We start from the raw sequence: 20813 nt of genomic DNA, 5'->3' as shown, positions 1-20813 counted from the left end.
TGTCAGTCCGCCTGTCAAAGAAAAAAAGCGATTCACTCGATTGTATGAAACGTGCAGTCATTGATTAGTTGACAGATGACGGCTATAATCTTATAAAAAACGGAGACAGCCGCAATCTACTACGAAAGCAACTGCTCGCTTTCAAATTTAGCCGGATTAATTACTTTATTTACATTTACTTCTTCACCAATCGCCATACTGTAATTAGAACTATTCCAAACTTTGTCAAATTCTAGCACGTATCATACTAATCTAAATTTCAATTTTTACTCACGCAGTCCCGCCCCTTAATACGAAGTATTTACTTCCTCTTTGTGTCAAGGTACACCTATTCAAGGCAATCGTACCAGTGAGCTTTTAATACTTGATGTATTCTTTTTTTTTCTTTGGTTTTTGGTTTATTTTAATTATAAATTTGTATTCGTTAAGATATTTCACATCGTTCACACACAACCAATAATTGACCAAAGGACCGCGGTACGCTTTTAACGATGACGTATACGCGAGTAAAGCTAGTAATAACATCATGTGGACTAGCGACCGTTTTCAATAGCTCTCTACTTCAATATCTCTAGTTACGGATATATTGCTATCCATAGTTATGTCCAAGCGTAAAGGGATAGATTTGTCTAGCTCTAATAAGTAAAACTAAGGATAGATAGGTTATTGAAAACGGCCGTAGATCTATCTAGTATGAATGATACACCTCTTAAATATATATAGACTCAAAACTCACATCCTCTTTTTATCTGTTATCCTTATCTATTGTTATGCTTTATCTATACCCAAGTTTTCATTATCACTAAAGTCTAGATTAAAGCAATTATTTCTGTAAAGTTTTACCTCAATGTTCCCTAAAATATGCAATCAAATAATACACTCAATCCAATAAAGGAGATGAAAGTTTGGTTGTTTTCGAAAATAGCAACACATAAACTGTAGTTAACACAAAAAGCACTGCAGTTAACGAATGAAATGCATTTGAGACGTGAAACGGTTAAGGTGCTCCCACACAGGAATTGACATTATATTATTTAACATTTGATAGTAAACAATGGATATTAATGAATATTTTAACAAAAGTTTAGTTAATTGCTAGTTAAATATATATAGTTATAACCGTATGTAATTCCAGAAAAACGTTCCAAACCACAACAATGTCGAAATTGAACTAAGAACACAAAACTGGTCACATGACAAAAAATGGCAGCCCTACTGTCACTCTTTAAATGACATGATAACTTAGTGGCCCAACCCCCATGTATGGAATGCACTAATATTTATTAAACTTTAAACACAAATTCCATAAAATGTGATGTTTGTGGCTTGGAACGTTTTTCAGGAACTACATTTAATTACAAACCGTCTACTCCCACCACGACACGCTGGTCCTGACATCCTGGATCCTCGCCCGCCACGTATCAGTGTTGTATTTTCGAATTCATATGTACGTTTCTTCTGGTTTGAGTATGGGCCACGGTCATCAGATCACTCGCATGTATTCCCATTTGTCCTACTCTGCCATAAAAACATTAGTCAACCTGTCAGTCTTTGTTGAGTCCAAATTAAAATATGTTCATTACAATTTTATGAATTGGAATCATTAAATTGCACTATCCGTCCCTGGACAATATTATGGATACCCAAAATCAAATGCGAACCTTCTCCCATTTAAAACTATCAACATAGTTTTTTTTTATTTTTCAGCTAGTTCTTAAACTTTTATCACATTTTCCATTCTAAACTTACCACTAATGAAAACAAACTAATAAGAGCAATTTAATATTTCTTTTTAGCAAGATAAACTTACAGCAATATATTTTTATAGCAAGAATAACTATTGTTGTAAAACAATAATCCGGGACCAGCGGGATTTGCAGGATATTGCTTACTTAGAGTTTTTAAAATAAAGAACCAAATGAATTCAAAGTAGTGAATGAAAAGTGTAAGGAAATATTTTGCACATCAATGCATTGAAAAATCTAGTGATTATTACATGACTTGTTAGCAAATGTATAAAAATTGTGTTAATGTGTTGTTATTTTCATGTACTTTTCTGTTCTACTTTGAATACAGATTCAATTTCTTCCACAATTTAAGAATGATGCGGTATTCGAATCTGGAGGTTACGTCCCCAGCGCTCTTGCAGCTTAGTCAACTGTCTGATAACGTCAAATAATTCTTCCATGTTTATTCAACTCACCAGTTGTGGAGGCTTCATTTTAGGACGCATAGGTTGTAATCTCAAGTCATCTATAAAGTTTTGTTTTGTTTGTATTGTTAGCTCATATTTTTTTACGCTCGCGCTGTGTGGAAACTCCATTACACGAAGCACCACTTCATTCAAGCTGCACCCGGCACCACTCCGCTTCTGTTGGCGGCATTTTGCTGACAATTGTTCTAAAGTGCCTCTTCGTTAGCCTCGAATCCTATGCTCAATTATTTACCTGCATTTCTTTGTTAAGTGTTATATTATATTATGTTCTATTTTTAATTCTTTTATTGACAAAGATGACATACAAACAGAGAGAGAGACAGTTGCTTAAAAGTCTTTAATTTGTAATTATACTTTTTCTTTTTTATGTTTGTGATCTCCGTCGTAAGAATTGATTTGAAAGTAAAGGTTCTTTATAACAGATTTATAATAAAGATATTATTAACCGTGTTTTCTAGCCGTAGATACGTATTGTATTTATAAGATATACCCTTTTCTTAGATTGTAATGGTATTGTTGCCTTAATAGAAAACGCAAAACTATTAAATAAAAAAAATACCGACCGATATATAATTTGTTAGTACGATAGAGTCTTGGCTTAAAAAAATTAACTCTTAAAAGGACTCTCTGTGATCTTTTTATAACTAAGAATTTAGGTTTTGTGGCACCGCCCCAGACAGGAATGCAATAAATTATTAAGTCGGTGCAAAGCCCTAAGCCAAATAAAACTTAATATTATAAACAGCTTACTTACTGTAGTTATTAAAGATATCTGGCCGCGCGTGTCTGTCCACTTGGGTTGTTTCGTTCTAGACGCAGCTATCATACTCAAAGTCACGCGTGGCGAGTGTAGGTATATTAAAATACCGATTGAATTGAGAACCTCCTCCTTTTTTGAAGTCAGTTAAAAATTGACTGTGCCAGAGAAGTACAGATTAGACTAAGCAAAGATTTTCAAGAATCACGCCTTAGTTTTTCAAATATACAGGTTAGATTCCTAATTCTGGTACTAATCTACTCTAAGTGAAGGTACCAAGATAGATCTTGGTCTACTATATATATGCCAAGATATTTCATGGAAAAACATTAAAATCTCCTAAAACATTAATATACTTAATGACTTTCGTTAGAGAATTTTCAGACCACAATACAGAGCAAAACCTTGAGGTATGAAAAAGCGGATATTTCAAAACGGAAAGGCTATAGAGTGACCCTTTTACCTGCACAATAACCGTAAGTGGTTTCCACTTTCCACCCTCGACTGAAGGTCCGGCGCGCAGAGTATCGATATATTGATTCTATTATACCTACTTTATGGAGAGCTTCACCCGTTTTACTGCCTTTTACGACTGTTTAATACAACTTTGATGGTACTTAGGTAGTTATTACTTTATTTGTGTAGGTTATGTGAGGAGATTGTTAGCAACCTTCGTTTAAAAGTTCTTTTTATTATACACTTGATTACTCTTTTATAATAGATGTGGAGCTTGGCCTAAATTCGAATTTTACAGTAATGAAAAAATAATCTTCACTTAAATTATTATGAAAACGATTGATTTGGTATTTTGAAGAATTAGATCACAAATTAAATTTAAGATCAAAAGGAACTTGACCCATTTTGTACGCTTTTTAATAGCATCACCTGTATGCATGCTTGTTTTTAACCGATTCATTTGGGCACGATTTTCTCATTACATTAATTTGATAAAATTATTCCATTTTTCAATTTGAAAAATAAGATTTTTGTTAAATTTTATATTTTTCTCATCTATCGTCGATAAGGCAGGAAAATGAAAATAAATATTATGTTCATTTTAAATTCCAATCATTATCTTTTCAACCAAAACGTGTTTTTTTAACCTATTTTTATTTTAAATTACTTACAAAGTAAGTTATCAAACAACTATGTTTTTCTTCTTTACTTTACTCCGAGACTCCCATATAACTATTAAAATTATATATATTTAAAAACAAATATCAAAAACACATGAAATCCATATGATCTAGCTAGCTTATACATTTGTTAATTAAGTTGATAATTTATTATTATTAGCTTTTTCTTGTTTATTTTAATATCCATAGTAAATAATGAAAAAAATGTAATTGAAAATTGTTCTTTTCTTTTTTAATGTTTTTTTATTAATTATATAAAAACTAGCTGACCCAGCAAACTTTGTATTGCCGATATTAAAATCGCGATACAAAAGTAACTGTTGATCGTAGATGAGTGAAAATTTGAAGTTGTATATTTTTTTTAATGCTGACTTATAATCAAACAAATTTAAAAAAAAAATGTCAAAAAAATGAAAAAAAAATTCGTGTGGACCACCCTTAACATTTAGGGGAATGAAAAATAGATGTTGTCCGATTCACAGACCTACCCAATATGCACTCAAAATTTCATGAGAATCGGTCAAGCCGTTTCGGAGGAGTTCAAAGTTTAGCACCATGACACGAGAATTTTATATATTAGATTTCAATAATGATAATGCATGCGTCTGGGCGTAATGTTAGTTGATATTCCTTTCTTTTTGAAATCATTAAAGTTTCCCTGTTATCCACTACTTACGTTACTGCTTCAGGCCAAATGGAAATTTTGGGCCTTTTCGAGAAAGCTGCCCTTGCTTTATAGGTATAAATGATATAATAAATAAAAAAAAAATCATTGATGTATTTCTGAATGTATCTTATTCTGTTACAGAGCGGTGGTGTTATGTTTTCACCGCTTGGACGCCTACGAGTTGCTCAAGCTGTAAGAAAACAGGTAATTGAAAAACAGCATATGTACCTATTAACAACAAAAAATTAATCTTACTAACCAACTAAGGATAAACAAAAAAATTTAAACGAAACAACCCTTGGTTAAAAAATTTAAGGGTTAAGATGCCTGTGTACGTGGCATCTGGACACTCAATGGAGACTTTCAAATTTTGTAATATACAATTAGTATTATTTTAGGTTGAAATTAATAAAATACAAAATACTTACTGATGATATGTGATCACAGCGTCATTCTTATTTCTTGTAGTATTATTATGACCAAGTCTTACTACGAAACCCGTCTGTTTTAATATTAGCAAAGTTTAACAGAACATGTGGCAGCTCAACGTCACACATTGTTCGAGACTGGCACGAGTACGCCCACTTGGGCATTGTATTAGTTGCTGCTCTTTGCGACTACGTCTGCGGTATCTAGTTGGAGCGCAGAGGAGAACAATCCAAGGCGTATTCACAAAGTAGAAAATATTTTAATGGAGGCAGTCCTATAGCGATATGAAGTCCACAAAGATATTTTTAAATAAAATAAACCAGTGATCTTTTTTCTGCTTAGAACGCACTATTTATATTTAAATGTTAAATTTAAAGTATAATATGTGAACATCGATGACATTTGAACTCTTCAATGTAGTTTGTAGAAAGTATTCCAATATATTTAGTTCAATCAAAGTCAACATTTGGAATGATTCCAAGGCAGGACAAAGCTCTTTACATATTCGGTAACTTAAGTTATTTTGAGTTGCACGAAATTGGATCAAACGAAATACATATAATATGAGACCAAATGAGAAATTTACTTTTTCAGTGCCTACGACCCCCTAAGAGTAGCTAGTATATAATATAATATATATATAGATAAAAAGAAAGCACAAGATATAATCAATCCTAGGAATACTAGCTACTCTTAGGGAGTCGTAGGCACTGAAAAAAAAATATATCTATATGTATATATATATATATATATATATATCCCTTAAAAAATCATAGTGCTGCTATGTCTGTGTGTCTATAGGTGAGATGTATCTAAAAGGTGAGATAGGAGTTGCACTTACAAATTGCTCATGGTTATAAAAAGTAACTTCTGAATGTTAACAAAATCTAAACAATCGCACGCTCATATAGTATTAATTTTTTTTATGACGAGACGAGCAGGACATTCAGCTGATGGTAATTGATACGCCCTGCACATTGCAATGCAGTGCCGCTCAGGATTCTTGAAAAATCCAAAAAGTCTGAGCAGCACTACAATTGCGCTCCTCACCTTTGAGACATAAGATGTTAAGTCTCATTTGCCCAGTAATAATAAATACATTACTGCTTTACGGCAGAAATAGGCGCCGTTGTTGTACCCACAATCTAGCCGGCATCCTGTGCAAAGGTGCATTCCACTGGTAGTGGTTGTTAATATGACCGCCAGTCGCCACTTAAGAATGTACGCTTTGACTATACCACAGACTTCAATATACTACCTGCTGCATGGTATAGATGAACAATGCATATGAGGGAGAAGAATATTTCTAAACAGTAAGCCATGCACGGCATAAGCTCCTTAAGTATTTGAATATTAAACCACCAGCTACTGCAAACATTGACAACGCAAAATTGTTCTCGCCATACTAGTCTGTATGATTTTACAGATCTGTGCTACCAGTGGGAGGCTCCTTTGCACAGGAAGCCGGCTAGATTATGGGTACCACAACGGCGCCTATTTCTGCCGTGAAGCAGTAATGTGTTAGCATTACTGTGTTTCGGTCTGAAGGGCGCCGTAGCTAGTGAAATTACTGGGCAAATGAGGCTTAACATCTTATGTCTCAAGGTGACGAGCGCAATTGTAGTGCCGCTCAGAATTTTTGGGTTTTTTGAGAATCCTGAGCGGTACTGCATTGTAATGGGCATGGCGTAACAATTACCATCAGCTGAACGTCCTGCTCGTCTCGTCCCTTAATATCATAAAGAAAAAAAAAGATATTTTGCCTCTTAATAATGTATGAAATAATTAAGTAAATAACAATTAATATTTCTATTTCATTAACTTATTTAATTGATAACAATTGTAAACTTTAAAGTGGCTCTAGAAGTCTCCTAAATCTATTTAGTTTGACAGTGTTTATTGTATAGTTGACAGTTAGTTAACGCTTCAGATGTACCACAGAGCGAGCAACGTTACACCGAGAAAGTCGCAAATCAAAAAGTCTTTACAATAATATTTATAAAAATGTATATTAGTCTATAGCGTCTATACGCTATAGACTAATACACATAGGTGTTGGGACAGCTAAGAGGTCTCACAGTGGCTCAAGCGGAAGATCGGCGCTGGACATACTTAATATGTGTGTCAGCATATGCCGAGCTTGTGCCTATTTGCAGCCGATGTTAATGTTGCTGATTTGATTGATGCTAATGTGTTTTAGTTTATTATGTTTATATTTAACTTTAATTAAGTATTATTGTATTTTTATAAGTTTTTAGCTGCTAATAAAATATTTTATTATTATTAATAATACAATTGAAATTTATTAAGTATTTATGTTTTCGACTCAAAATTTCTTTTAAATCAGAAAACTATTATAATCTTTGCAAACGATTTCATATAGGGAGTATATGAAATCGTTTGCATGAGTAGAGAAATAGCAGATATATCTTTCCTCTTGAAAATTACTTCCAATTAAATTGACTGTTCCGAATTATTAACTTTGATAAAATTTAATACCCCTGATAGACTTTTGCGTTTCAATCCTCTTATACATACACCATTAGTTAAAACCAAATACAGGCAAAATTCCTACTTGTGGCGAGTGAGCAGTAACTTTAATAAAATCGATACGCGAGTAGGCTTAGACCTATTCTGCACAAGCGTAGCATCGGCTAGAGACATGTTGAGTAACGAATTCTTTTATTGAATTGTAAGAACATAAGTATAAGTATGTAATTTATTATATAAGTATGTCTATCACTATCGTTGACAGTATTAACTGAAGTGTTCGTAACTATTATAAACTAATATGTCGCTATCCGTGAGGACCTTTAATTGGCTTTTTGTCACTATTAGATTTTATATAAAACTATTGTACGCTGTTGGTCTTCCTATATGAAATAAATAAATAAATATTTCAGCTGAGCCAACTACCAGTGATCAGTTCAGAAGCCAGTCCTCTCCAAGCACCTCTGTGCTACCAGCTCATCTGTCCCCCGATGGCACCGCTGACAACTTGCGCGCCGTGCGAGCTGCCACCGCCGTATGCCATCTATCCGATGCCATATGAGAGTATGTATTTAATTCATCCTTTTTTGAAAGTGTACAAGACAGGGGCGTATCAACCGCCGAGTAGCAATTATATAGGGGCTCCCGACGTGCGTAAGCAAAAATTAATTGAAACTTCCCATTTTTTTTTTTATTTCAGATATGACAAAAGTCAAAAAAGCTAAAATAAACTAAAGTCATCATCAGCTATAAATTAATTGGAAATCGGTGGCAGGAATCAGTTTAAACTGTGGTTCACACATCTCTTTGAAACACTCCCGTGGTAAATAAAATTAATTTAGCCGTTTATAGAGCACTGAATCTACGACAATTCAAGTAGGTCTGCATTGCATACGGTTAAATGGTTCGAGATGATGATGGGGTGCACAAGACCAGAGATAAGAGGAATACGCCAAATATGGTCGGACCTGATCAACATAAAGCGTTAGGATGTGGATCAGCTCTCTATTAATTATTATTTCAGTATCTTCGAAGCCAATTTTTGTTTTTAATTTTGATTTGAGTAATATCCATCAACAATGATCTATTTGAAGCCCAGCGAGGAAGCTGGTGGTCTAACGCACAAATTCTTGGGAAGTCCAAAAGATGTAAAAAATTGTAACTGAACCCTTCTCGTCGACTCCCTATTTCTCAGGCAGCCATTTGCGTTACATTCTACGCATAAACGATCAATAAAACGACTTAAATTCCTATGAATATGTTATAAAAATAATGCTATTTCTTTAAATTTATTATTGATATTGTTAATTATAATTAATCACACATAATTATTTTAATAGTATTTATTAAGTATGAATATTGTATGGCAAATATAACTTCGCTTCGCGCAATTGTGAAATGAAACGTCATGGATGTCAATGCCATCAATTTTGTATTTTGTGTGGCCTTGCATTTCGTTAGAAGTCCGGTCTTTTAAGTTGATCTCGTTTTGATTTCGTTTCTTGTAAAGATTGAAGACCTATTTGATATTATAAGTAGGTAGTTATATTATGATATTTCATCTAATTAATAATAAAATCTGGACAAGTTAGAGATCCAGAATAGACACGGATGGTAACCATAGTCCTAACAATCATTTTGAAAGTTCATCTTAGATTTAATAAGAAACCGCAACTTTTAAAGGCGTTTGTTTTAAGGCCGGTAAGAAATCACCAAATAGCGCATTTCTTGACGGTTTATAAAAGGCTTATATTTTTACAAAAAATAATTAGGTATATGTCTACACAATATGACACGAAAATTAATTGTTTCATTACATTTAAATTTTTTATAGACAGTGTGAAAAAGCCCCCAAAATAACCCTAACTTTTACAGTTGGTGCCATGCTAATCTTTCAATCTAGATAAAAGTTGTACGAAAATTTATGAATGGTACACCAATACTATTTAACATGACATTGTTTTGTAAAGAAAATTGTATTATGTTTATAATCAATTAAAAATGTTTCTAATCCTGAATTAAAACTATGTTGATCTTGGGCGAGAGACGTAACCTGGCTCCGCTCGATTCCTCTAGGTGGTTGGCTTGGTCCCCAGCCTTAATGTTTGGTAATCAGTTATAAGACAGCTATTAAATGCTGCATGTGGCATGCTTGTAAAAGAATTTCAATAGGTGGGGCAATAATTAGTTTTATTTAGATATTAGTTTACTTTGATAGCGGAACAAATAACATTCTTATGTGTATGGTTACAGCTGCTCCAGCGCTCTATGCTCCTCCTACCCAGTATACATTGGTGCCAGCACCGTACAGTACCGCGTGCTGCGAGCCAACGTGTTGCGCCCCTCTCGACAAACAACCCCGCATACCCCCGCCTCCAATGCATCCAGCCTTCATCTACTAACATATATTATTATCTGTATCCTCATCTTAGATCATGAATTATATCATATAACTTAACAAATGTAACAGATATAGATCAAAATGACCTTGCAATAACTCCAATGACATAAATCGCCAAAAATATATAACGATCATCAAGTAGATGGCCAGTAAAGTATTCAAATCAAATCAAATCAAATCAAAACCAGTTTATTCACGTAGGTCACGGAAATGACACTTATGAATGTCAAAAAAAAATCTTATACAATCTACCGCTACTTCGTAAAGGGTTGAGCTAATGAGAAGAATTAGCAAGAAACTCATTGCCACTCTTTTATATCAAGATTTACAAATCATTTCAATTTAAATATAAAATGTAAAATGATGCAACAAACACACTCAAACGTCAAATAGTCAATGTCTTACACGAGTAAGTCAAAAAATTAAATGTAATTGTGTATATATCCGCATCATTTAGAAATATTTCTATATATTCAAGGTATTCTGATGAGATGCGAAGAGACAAATAAAATCTAATATTATTCCATACTTCTCCAAAAAAGTAAAGCCGCTCAGGAAAAATATATATACTTAAAATTTTGCGTGATTGCGTTCGTCAGCTCAAGAGAGAGACATTTTGGGACTACAACAATCGGGCAAAAATCTAATAGCTATCTAATATTGCTTAACACTTTCTCGAATGATTTCGCAAGAGGATATGATGATATCATTACATACAGCGCATATCCTACTGAATAACATATAGTTCTTGCTGTGATCCTCTGCTAAGAAACCTTCAACTGATTGAGGATGGTAAAACTTTAATAGTAAAACATTTAAATAGGAAAGTAGCGAAACGAAAAATGAAAATGCAAGTTTTCAATCCACATCGAATACATTACGGAAAAAGTTAGACTGGTCATCAGCATAATCTAAAACTTGATATATTCGCTATAGTTTGGTTTAGTAGATTTTTCAAGCAAAATGTATAAATGTTTCATCTCTATTGGCTATCTGCTCGATGACAGTGACAAACGTTATGCTGCAAACCATAATATAATGTTCAGATCATTTTTCTATTCGAAAAAACACAAAATGTGGTGTTATCTGCCTCCTACCTATAAATAGTTCTACAGCTACATTTTGCAAAATTATTTTGAAATATATCTGTTACAGACTCTTCACTATTTATCCAAATGATTATAATAATTTTTAGAGTTTAGAACATAATTTACGTTATACATTATTTAAAATACCTATAGCTTCTAATATATCAGTATAAATTAAGTTATTCGTAGATAGTTTAAACGTGTTAAAGGAATCGTTTTTGGTTTATGATCATTCCTTTTTGCTCAAGTCTTCCAAATATTTCATGCTCAACTGTTGTGTTATGTGCGATTGGGTGACGCTGCACCGTCATTGAATTTGAATTTTCTTCTTCTTTCTTGTTCGATTTTTATTTATTGCCTTTGAAATGTGATAACTTTATTATTTTTAATTTTCTAATACTTATCAATTTGTTATTTTTTGAAAGTGACAACCCTCATATTCTGGATTAATTATACAAATTAAATTTGTAAACAAAATTTATGAGCGACGTGGGACTCGAACCCGCTACCTCTTGGGTTTCGTGCGAGCGTTCTTCCACTGAGCCAACCGTACTGAGGTATCATTCATAAATCTTGATATGTTTTGTTCAACTCTCAGGCTTGTGGCTTCAACAAGTTCGTTTGTTGCGTGTTTAAGTTCCGCATCGTTCATAAATTGTGTTCACAAATTTAATTTTTGTTTCTAATACTTGTTATTAAAGGTTAGAGTTGCGGGCATTTACATAGTTAATGAGATTTCACCCAAACGCGTATCATTTCTCGTTCGTGGCATCTTAGTACGGTGAGGTCTGAATAGTGATTCAACAAGTGTTCAAGTAGTTATCTCGTGTCTGTTGTATGTGTTTTTGAGTACTATATTATCTGGTTATCTATCTTGTTATTAGTTATTTACAATGAATATTAATTATTAATGCGAAAAGAGAACATTTTTAGGGAATATTTAACATTGTGCTGTTTATATTGTACGAAAATATCACTGCAATATAATTATTGTTTTGTAAACTGGTAATGGATATTTTTTGAACTTCTAGCGTATTGCAGAAAAAATACATTTTGGCATTACTTATATCTTAAGTGATACCAATTTAACAAATGATACAAAAAACTGTTTTCGTAGCACAAAAATCTCTTTATGTCATTGCAAAGTACAATTGTAGTACCACTAGTCTAATCGAGAATATTTTTTAATAATATTTTTAGTGAATGATAATAAATAAAATATAATCACGTGCTTTAATTGGCACAACGAAACCCGCACAAAATTATCACAATATGCTAGTTGTTATAACGTAAACACATTACATAAGGGATATTGTTGAAATGCTTGTTATCCTTTTAAAGGAATTACGTTTATTAAAATAATAGCAATAATATTTGTTGCCCTAATGTAGTTAACAGTTAACAGATAACCTATTTTAATAGTTTAGTTTTAGAAAAGTATGACAATGAAATATATAGCACAGGGGTCCAAGGTGTGTATAAGACATGTGAATTATGTAATTTCCAGATGATACAACATCAAACTCTGAGAAATGTTCTATGATATTATAAATTATTGTTTCACAGGGATTTATTTTGATTAACTATTAAAAAGTTGGAACTGTTCATCCCCAGGTGTACTTAAACTTTCTTCTTACATGCAAAATATATTTTCAAATTAATTGAGAATTAGTGGTGATGTTGATTCTGTTGGAGATAAAATAAAAGACATAAATGTTACGCTAGATTTAAGTTTGCTTAAAATAGGATCAGTATAGTTCGAATAGAAATTGATTTAAATTATTTCTTAAGTATAGATTATTTTAAACGATACTTATTAATGCTGACGTATAAGCAATTCATCGTAATAAAAACTTAATTAGAATATGTTGACTATTCTTAAGGTATGTAGGTATACTAAATAATATGTGTGTTGCTTTTATTTAATTAAGATTTTGTTATATGTAATACGGAATTGATGCTTGAATAATAAAATATAACAGACTTAAAACTCACCTGTTATGTTATGGACATCTAAAGATAACAAAATCACGTTAAGGCTTAGATTAAGGATTGGTCTCAACAATAGCTTTTTTCTTATGACAACTATTAGATGCTTGTGTGCGTGGCATCCTGACACTCAATGGCATCTTTCAAATTTTTGTAACATACGCTTTGTATTATTTTACGTTGAAATTAAAAAAAATACAAAATACTGATGATATGAGATCCCAGTGTCTTTCTTATAGTATTATTTCAACAAAGTTTTACTACTCAACCCAGCATTTTAGTTTCAATTATTAGCAAAGTTAAACAGGCACGTCAACGTCACGCATTGTTCGAGACTGGACTGGACTTGGAGCGTAGTAGAGACCAATCCTCAATCTAAGCCTTAAGGTTTATTTTTTTTAAACTTGTTCGTAATGACTAGTCAACAATGAAATGGAGTGGCATCAACAATCCATGTTCATTTATTCTCCTTTCTAATGCTTTTTTCACTCATCAAATCTTCACATTAGTATGGGAAGCTTTTATAAATGTTATTAGAAATATTATTCTAAGTGTAAACGCTGTCAATTTACTATCTCAGACTACTACTATTTTTAAATATTCTAAATGTTGCTGTACATCTAGCTTGATTCTATATTCTCTTAATTTAAAACACATACTAATCACTAATAAAACTAGATAAAATCTAAAAAAAAACACTATTTGCTTATAATAGTTATTGTAACTAACTTTAAGCCAATACGTTTCCAATCTATTATCGCTAAAAGGAATTGCTTTTATAAATACACTTATATAGTATAGTAATATTCGCCGCCTCGCCCTTCGTATTTTTATCGCGAAATCTATAAGTTTTTCTTATTTAAAACACATTTTCAATCATTCACATATAACCTTCGTCATTAAAACTTCGTGGCCTAGAAATTACTGCCTGACATATCGGAAAATAGAAATCATTGTGCGAAAGCATTTGTGTCTGTACATAATAATCGCTAGAAGTACTACTTATAATTTTAACTGATGTAATTTAGTGAATTTTAGACAATATTACTGTAATCGGATCTAGATTGTATTATTCATAGTTAAGTTACTTCGTTACTGTTAAGTGCTTAATTATATTATCTACTGTGGTTGTCGAAACTTTTTAAAATATTTCTACAATAATAATTAGAGCCTCTTGTTGTATGTGTGTTTTAATAATCTATTTCGATAATATTTATAACGGTGTTGCTTGATGTTGTAATTGAATAGAATCTATTATTATTCTGACTTTCATCTCCAAATAAAGTATTATATCTTATAGAAATAGCTTATCGTTACTAGGTTTACACTAAATTTTAAACACAAAGGTAAAGTTCTTATTTAAAACTTTTAAAATGTTGCATGGTTTTATATTTAACTATTTGAAGTTATACTTCTTTAGGCGCCTTATGAAAAAATGATGAGAGTTTTTCTTAAGATCACTGTATAGTTAGTTCCTAAAATTTTCCGACGTTTGCTTCATTCGTTTTTTTTTTTGGTTTCTTCATTCATTATTAGGACAGGAGGCAAAGGGTTCAATTCCATACAGCCGTATACATTACTTAATAATTAATTAATGTCTAGTGTGCTAAACAAATAACAGAGTACTAAACGGTGGTCTCATGCCGTAGCCATATTGCAAGCAGCATACAGGAGGTTCATTGCCAAAGCCATCTTTGCAAGATTTTTACATTGTTCTTTCTAAATACGTAGAATAGCACGAGGCATAAATCATTTTAATGATTTTTGCTTCGTTAGGCCTTAGAAGTATAACTTTTTTTACACACACACTTTTTATTTATCATCTTGTCCTGCTGTTCTCGTGTCTAAATAAGTGTTAGAGAGAAGGGTAGCTGAGTTATATGTATGTAACCGTCCTGTGGCGAACGAAGTGTTGGTGGTCTATGGTTCTGCTAAATCTTCAAATCGTTTTCCGTCGAATAGAGCATGTAATGTACAGGGACGAAGACAATATGGTTGATAAAATGTTAAAAGTTAAGGATTACTTTCCTTACAATATAGTTTAGATAAATTGAAAATACGTTCAAATTAAACTTTCAAGATTCTTTGCCAGAATTTGTTTTATAGCTGCCGTCTGTTGTATAATTTATGTGTTTATTTCAGAGATGAATACAATTTTAATTTGAGCAATTTTTTTTTAATATAACAACTTATTTAATAAATTACTATTTGATTAAAAGTTTCCGGTTTTCTTGGTCGATAACGAAAACATAAGGCGTTGTTGTAAATTGCATGAATAAAAATGAAAATGAAATTTAACTTTCATTTTTAATATTTGTTTTACTATCCACTAACATATTATATATTATATCTTTGTACATGTATAACATGCTACCCAAGTCGCTCTTGAGATAATGGCGGACCTTGTCTTAAATAGCGTACTTTGATATTGACACAATGATATTCACAAGAGACGAACCGAGATTCCTTATGATGACCGAGTAACATTCCAATAAATAATCAAATTTTAGTAAACTGAACGTACAGATAATATATTTAGATGGCTTTATATTTGTTGAAACTTAGTCCCCTTTTTATATAACTATACATTTTATACGAATTTGTAGTAATTTTCGGTTATTAGAATACCTGGTATTGTTTTGTATGCGACTTATTTGAACGTAAACACGTCATAGTCATATTTACCTGTTGACTACTTTTAAGAAGTCTATTTTTAATGCTTAAGGTCCTTGCTCACTGGTATGGCTAACGCGCGTTCTATATCGCTGCAATTTCAATATTACATAAATAGTATTTAATTAAGCACATCACCAATTTGTAATCTATTGAAGATAAAAGAATATATCGTATAATTTGATAATCAAATAATAAAATAGTGTCCCTCACAGATATTGTGGAATATTTCGTTGCCATTTTTACCATAATATAGTCAATAAACTGTGATGCGACATGCAGTGCGGTTTTCTAAAAACGCGTAAACCAGTGAGCACGGGACCTTATTTAGTTTGAAATCTATTTTACGAACATTTAGTCTGATGTTGTAAGATATATAAAAAAATTACAAAAAAAATATGTGTGATTCTATTTATCAATGTTTAGATCAATATACGTAAGAAAATATAACTATAGTATCAAATAATCAGTCTTTAGATATTAATTATGACTATAGATAAGTTATTATATTCCATAATATAGGAAATAAGAAAACTATTCTCACACAGACCTAGATAGCAAAATCTTCGGTAAAAATACGATCTCGTGTGGCAACATAATCTAAGTAAACTACATGCATCAAAGAATAGCATTCGGATATCTCACAAAAATAAAACGTATTTTCTACAAAATACAGTTCAATTCTAACTGTCAAACAATGGATTGAAATTTACCAAGCTTATTTTGAACTAGCCACAAGCCTCTTGGCCTCCACTTTAATAAATAGTATACGACTTAAATCTGGTAATAAAATTCTGCTCTCCATTGACACTTGTAGGTGGTATCTAAAGGCTTAATAAATTTTGAAAACTGTCTGTTGTAAGTCAGGGACTTAGCATGGGTTTATCTTGAGTGATTATTTGGTCCGCTGGATTTCATTGTTAGATGAAAATGGCTCGTCATTGTTACCATCCAAATTTGGATTCCCAACTGTTAGACGTACGATAATATGTTTCCGCCATTGGATATATTCTTCCAGTGGGAGACTCCTTTGCACAGGATGCCGGCTAGATTATGATTACCACAACAGTGCCTATTTCTCCCGTGAAGCGGTAATGTGTTAAATTACTGGGCAAATGAGACTTAACATCTTATGTCTCAAGGTGACGAGGGCAATTGTAGTGCCGCTCAGAATTTATGAGATTTTCAAGAATCCTGAGCGGCACTCGTATCAATTACCATCAAATGAACGACTTCATCGTCTCGTCCCTTATTTTTATAATAAAAAGGCATAAAAGAATATAATAGTGGGCTATTTATTAAAAATATTCTCTAGAAAAGAGGATCAACATACAAATGTAGCGCCCTCTAGCACAGTTATCATATAAAATTTAATACCTACCTAACTATATTGAACGTACGTACATTACCTCTTAATGAAGCTACTTGGTACTTTTTTTTAATTTGCGTAAAAAAATGAATTTCTATCAAGTTGGTCAAAAACTGACGCAACAGTATAAATGAACGGGTAATACTTTTACTAAAGACAGTTTTATTAAGTTAGAAAGAGCTTAACATCAGAGCCGTAAAATAAAATTTAACAAAGAAAGCGTAGGTCTGTCTAATGGCCTAAACACATGTTCGGATTTGGTACGGTCACACCATTGGACGGTCCGGTGGGCGTCTAGCACCAATCGTTCCGGCATAGTACTCGGTACGGTCCAGACAGTATTAATAATAATTTTGTCCGATGGACAACTAGCTGGAATTACCAGACCGCGTCCGATAATAATAATAATAACTTTATTTCCCAAATATTACAATATATAATAGTATTAAAAGTTAAAAATATGTTGCAAAATTATATTATTTATTATTTACATACAATACAGGCAGCAAAGACAGCTAAACTATTATGAACTGTGTTTCAACTATCAGTGACTTCTCAGTACCAGACATAATTACCTACATAGTCAAATCAAATTATCAAAAACCGATAAAATACAATTAAAATACTGTCTCCATCAGACGGGCGTAGCAAATCCGATCATGTGTTTAGGTTATTAGATATGTATCAAGTCAACTAGTGCTTCTTCTGCTGTGCTGGGCTGTTGCTTCTCTGGCACATGTGTTGAGGGGAGTATTGGTTAGGGCTTGGATCTGGTCTGTCTAGTGCAGGGGAGTGTCCTACCTACTGTCGTTGACCCTTCCCGGAACAACAAGTCTCTCTATGGCATACTCTCCACGTCGCGTGATATGTCCGAAGTGCCTGAGGATACGCGCTCTGAATATAGATGAAAGCCTTTCTTTCACCTTGAGCTCTTCAAGTATCGAGACGTTTGTGCGGCATTGTGTCCAAGATACTCGTAGCATTCGTCTCCAACACCACATTTCTAGTGCGTCAATCCTTTGTCCCTCTCGTTCTTTGACTGTCCATGTTTCGGCACCATATAGTAGTATGGGAAACACTAGAGATCTCACTAACTGGACTTTAGTCTAGTGTAGGAATCTAAAACATGTTTGCTATTCGAAAAAATAATAAAATATAAAAATCAATAAGAGTTCCCATAGCCGGTAGGCTTTATAATGATCACGAATATAATTATCACTAACGGCCGTTCCCAATATTCAGTCTATCACTTCAGATAAAAATCGTAACTATCGTTGACTTTTCTGTCCTAATAAACTTGTCAATGGGAGGTCGTATAGCTTACCAGCGATAGAAGTTTGTATGGAAATTGCAATTCACGCGTCCCAATATAAGGCGATAAGAATAACTTATCGGGTATATTGGGACAGCTTCAGATTATTGACAGCTAATTACTGACAGTAGAAGGTAGTAATTTATCTCTATCTGTAGATAGTATATTGGGAACGGGCATAAGTAGTACACCAGGCAAAAATCTCTGTATCAGTTAGTTGTCATTAAAATGTCAAGCCAACGCTTTCAGGCGATATCATATTCTATATTAATAACATTATTCAATGACGTTCTATACATATGGACATATCATTCGCAGTCTGATAACGGAACGGCAAAAGTGTGCTTAAAGACCATGTAAGCACACTTTTCTCCTTAGTCGTGTGTCAACTGTGTGGCAATCAACAAGCCTAAGTGTGCTATAAAAAGTGCTTAAATAATACATTAACGACTCAAAAAAAAGATGGAGTGACTTATCATCGGTAAGATTATTTTATTATATAAGATTGATTGGAAGTAATTTAATAAAACGAATATTTTTTCATTAAATATGGTACAATATTATTCAGACGTCCCCAGACAAGACTCGCTTGTCAGAATGGGACAGATGAAAGGACGCAATCTGCAATGTATAGACATTGCAGTCGAAGGTTATTATGGTGTCATTTGTGTCATGTGCCATATTTCGGCTTTGATTTTGTATTAGGTGCATTGTCTATATGTATAGAACGTCATTGACATTATAATACGAATTATTATAAGTAAATTATATTCTAGTGAACGTGAAATCATCGAAAACTAAATAATTGTTGTTATTGTCTCCATAAGTATGTGATATTATATTGTCCTGTGACACTTATATTACATATTATTACAATAAACTAATTGTACTCATTAATCGTGATTTATAATATTTGAGCTTCACATTACGCGCGTGAAATTAATATCATTCAAAATAATGTATTTTAACTGTAATGAATTATGCCAATAATAAAATAATATTCAATAGATTTAAATGCATTGTTGTGTTAGTATGGGTAGTAGTAAACTATAATATGATTTAGAACTTTTTACATCCCACCTAATATTAGATATGTTTGCAACGGTACTTACGATATCAGCTTATAATGGGCTTTTAGCCGATATTTCGAGCAACTCCACGAAAACTGTTAGATTTAAAATGTATACTGAAATAAAAAAAATGCTTGACTACTCTTAAAAACAACGTAAATTTTCACTTTTACATAACTGACTAATACGAGACTATGAAAACAGAATGACAACTAACCAAAATTATTTCTACTCATTCCGTATTCTCTTCCGAAATCGGCAAGTGCCCCGCGCCGCGGTATGCCTTATATGCCTTATATTTTACGTGTATTGATTATAATAAGAATTATTTGAGTGAATGTATCAGAAAGCTATAAGACCAGCAATAAACCAGACACACAAAATAAGGGTCAAAACTTGGTCAGGGCATAGTGTGCCGTACGGCACTTTCGATTTCCTTGTATCTAAAAAATCACACGGCACTTGCCGATTTCGGAAGGGCTTACAAAAAAACAGACGGGTAGAGGTATCCAACATAAACCGTAAAAAAATAATTCAAAAATTTTAAGTAAATAATTGAAATTTTCTAATTTTCAAACAAACAAATTAAAAATATTTAGTAAATACAATTTTAATCAACCTTACATGTCGCATAAGACGGCACGAAGTACATGTCAGTGTCCTACGCTAGCGCACGGCTACTATATTACTTACAGGATGTTCCAAAATGATACTATGGAAAAATGATTTATTTAAGTGAATTATGTATTTTAATATTTTTTTTATGATTACGTTAGAAGTTCTACCCGTGTGTTTATCTAATGTCGCCATTGTATCGCGACGCTGTATAGGTATTCAAATCAAATCAAAATCACTTTATTCATGTAGGTCACGGAAATGACACTTATGAATGTCAAAAAAGTTGCTACTACTACTTCGTAAAGGATTTCCCTAATGAGAAAAACTAGCAAGAAACTCATAGCAACTTTTTTAAGATTTACATTTTCACCGTGATACAAATCATTTCAATTACAATATAATATTATGTAAAGTGATGCAACAAACATACTCAAACGTCAAATAGTCAAATAAAATAGTTGACCAAAATCTAAAATCAGGATCATGTAGGAACTTGAATAAAAGCTGTTTATCTTAGGAATGATACTAATCTGAAGAAAATAGTAGAATTCTGTTATTTCAGGATTTAATTTTTTGCAATATTTTTTAAATAATATGAA

The 20813-nt window shown here is 32.6% G+C and overlaps 1 protein-coding gene across 1 annotated transcript in view; it reads left to right on the top strand.

Moving 5' to 3' along the window:
- LOC126970189 (protein boule) overlaps positions 1–16311 on the top strand; it is a 56158-nt gene extending 39847 nt beyond the window's left edge. Inside the window, exons 2-4 of the mRNA XM_050815971.1 lie at positions 4917–4979; positions 8108–8258; positions 9948–16311. Of these exons, the coding sequence (XP_050671928.1) occupies positions 4917–4979; positions 8108–8258; positions 9948–10096 (363 nt within the window). The 3' untranslated portion in view covers positions 10097–16311. The remainder of the gene's footprint in view (positions 1–4916; positions 4980–8107; positions 8259–9947) is intronic.
- Positions 16312–20813: the final 4502 nt, after the last annotated feature.

Source organism: Leptidea sinapis, chromosome 20 (assembly GCF_905404315.1).
Source record: "Leptidea sinapis chromosome 20, ilLepSina1.1, whole genome shotgun sequence".
Lineage (NCBI taxonomy): Eukaryota > Metazoa > Arthropoda > Insecta > Lepidoptera > Pieridae > Leptidea > Leptidea sinapis.
This window is presented reverse-complemented; position numbering and strand designations above follow the sequence as displayed.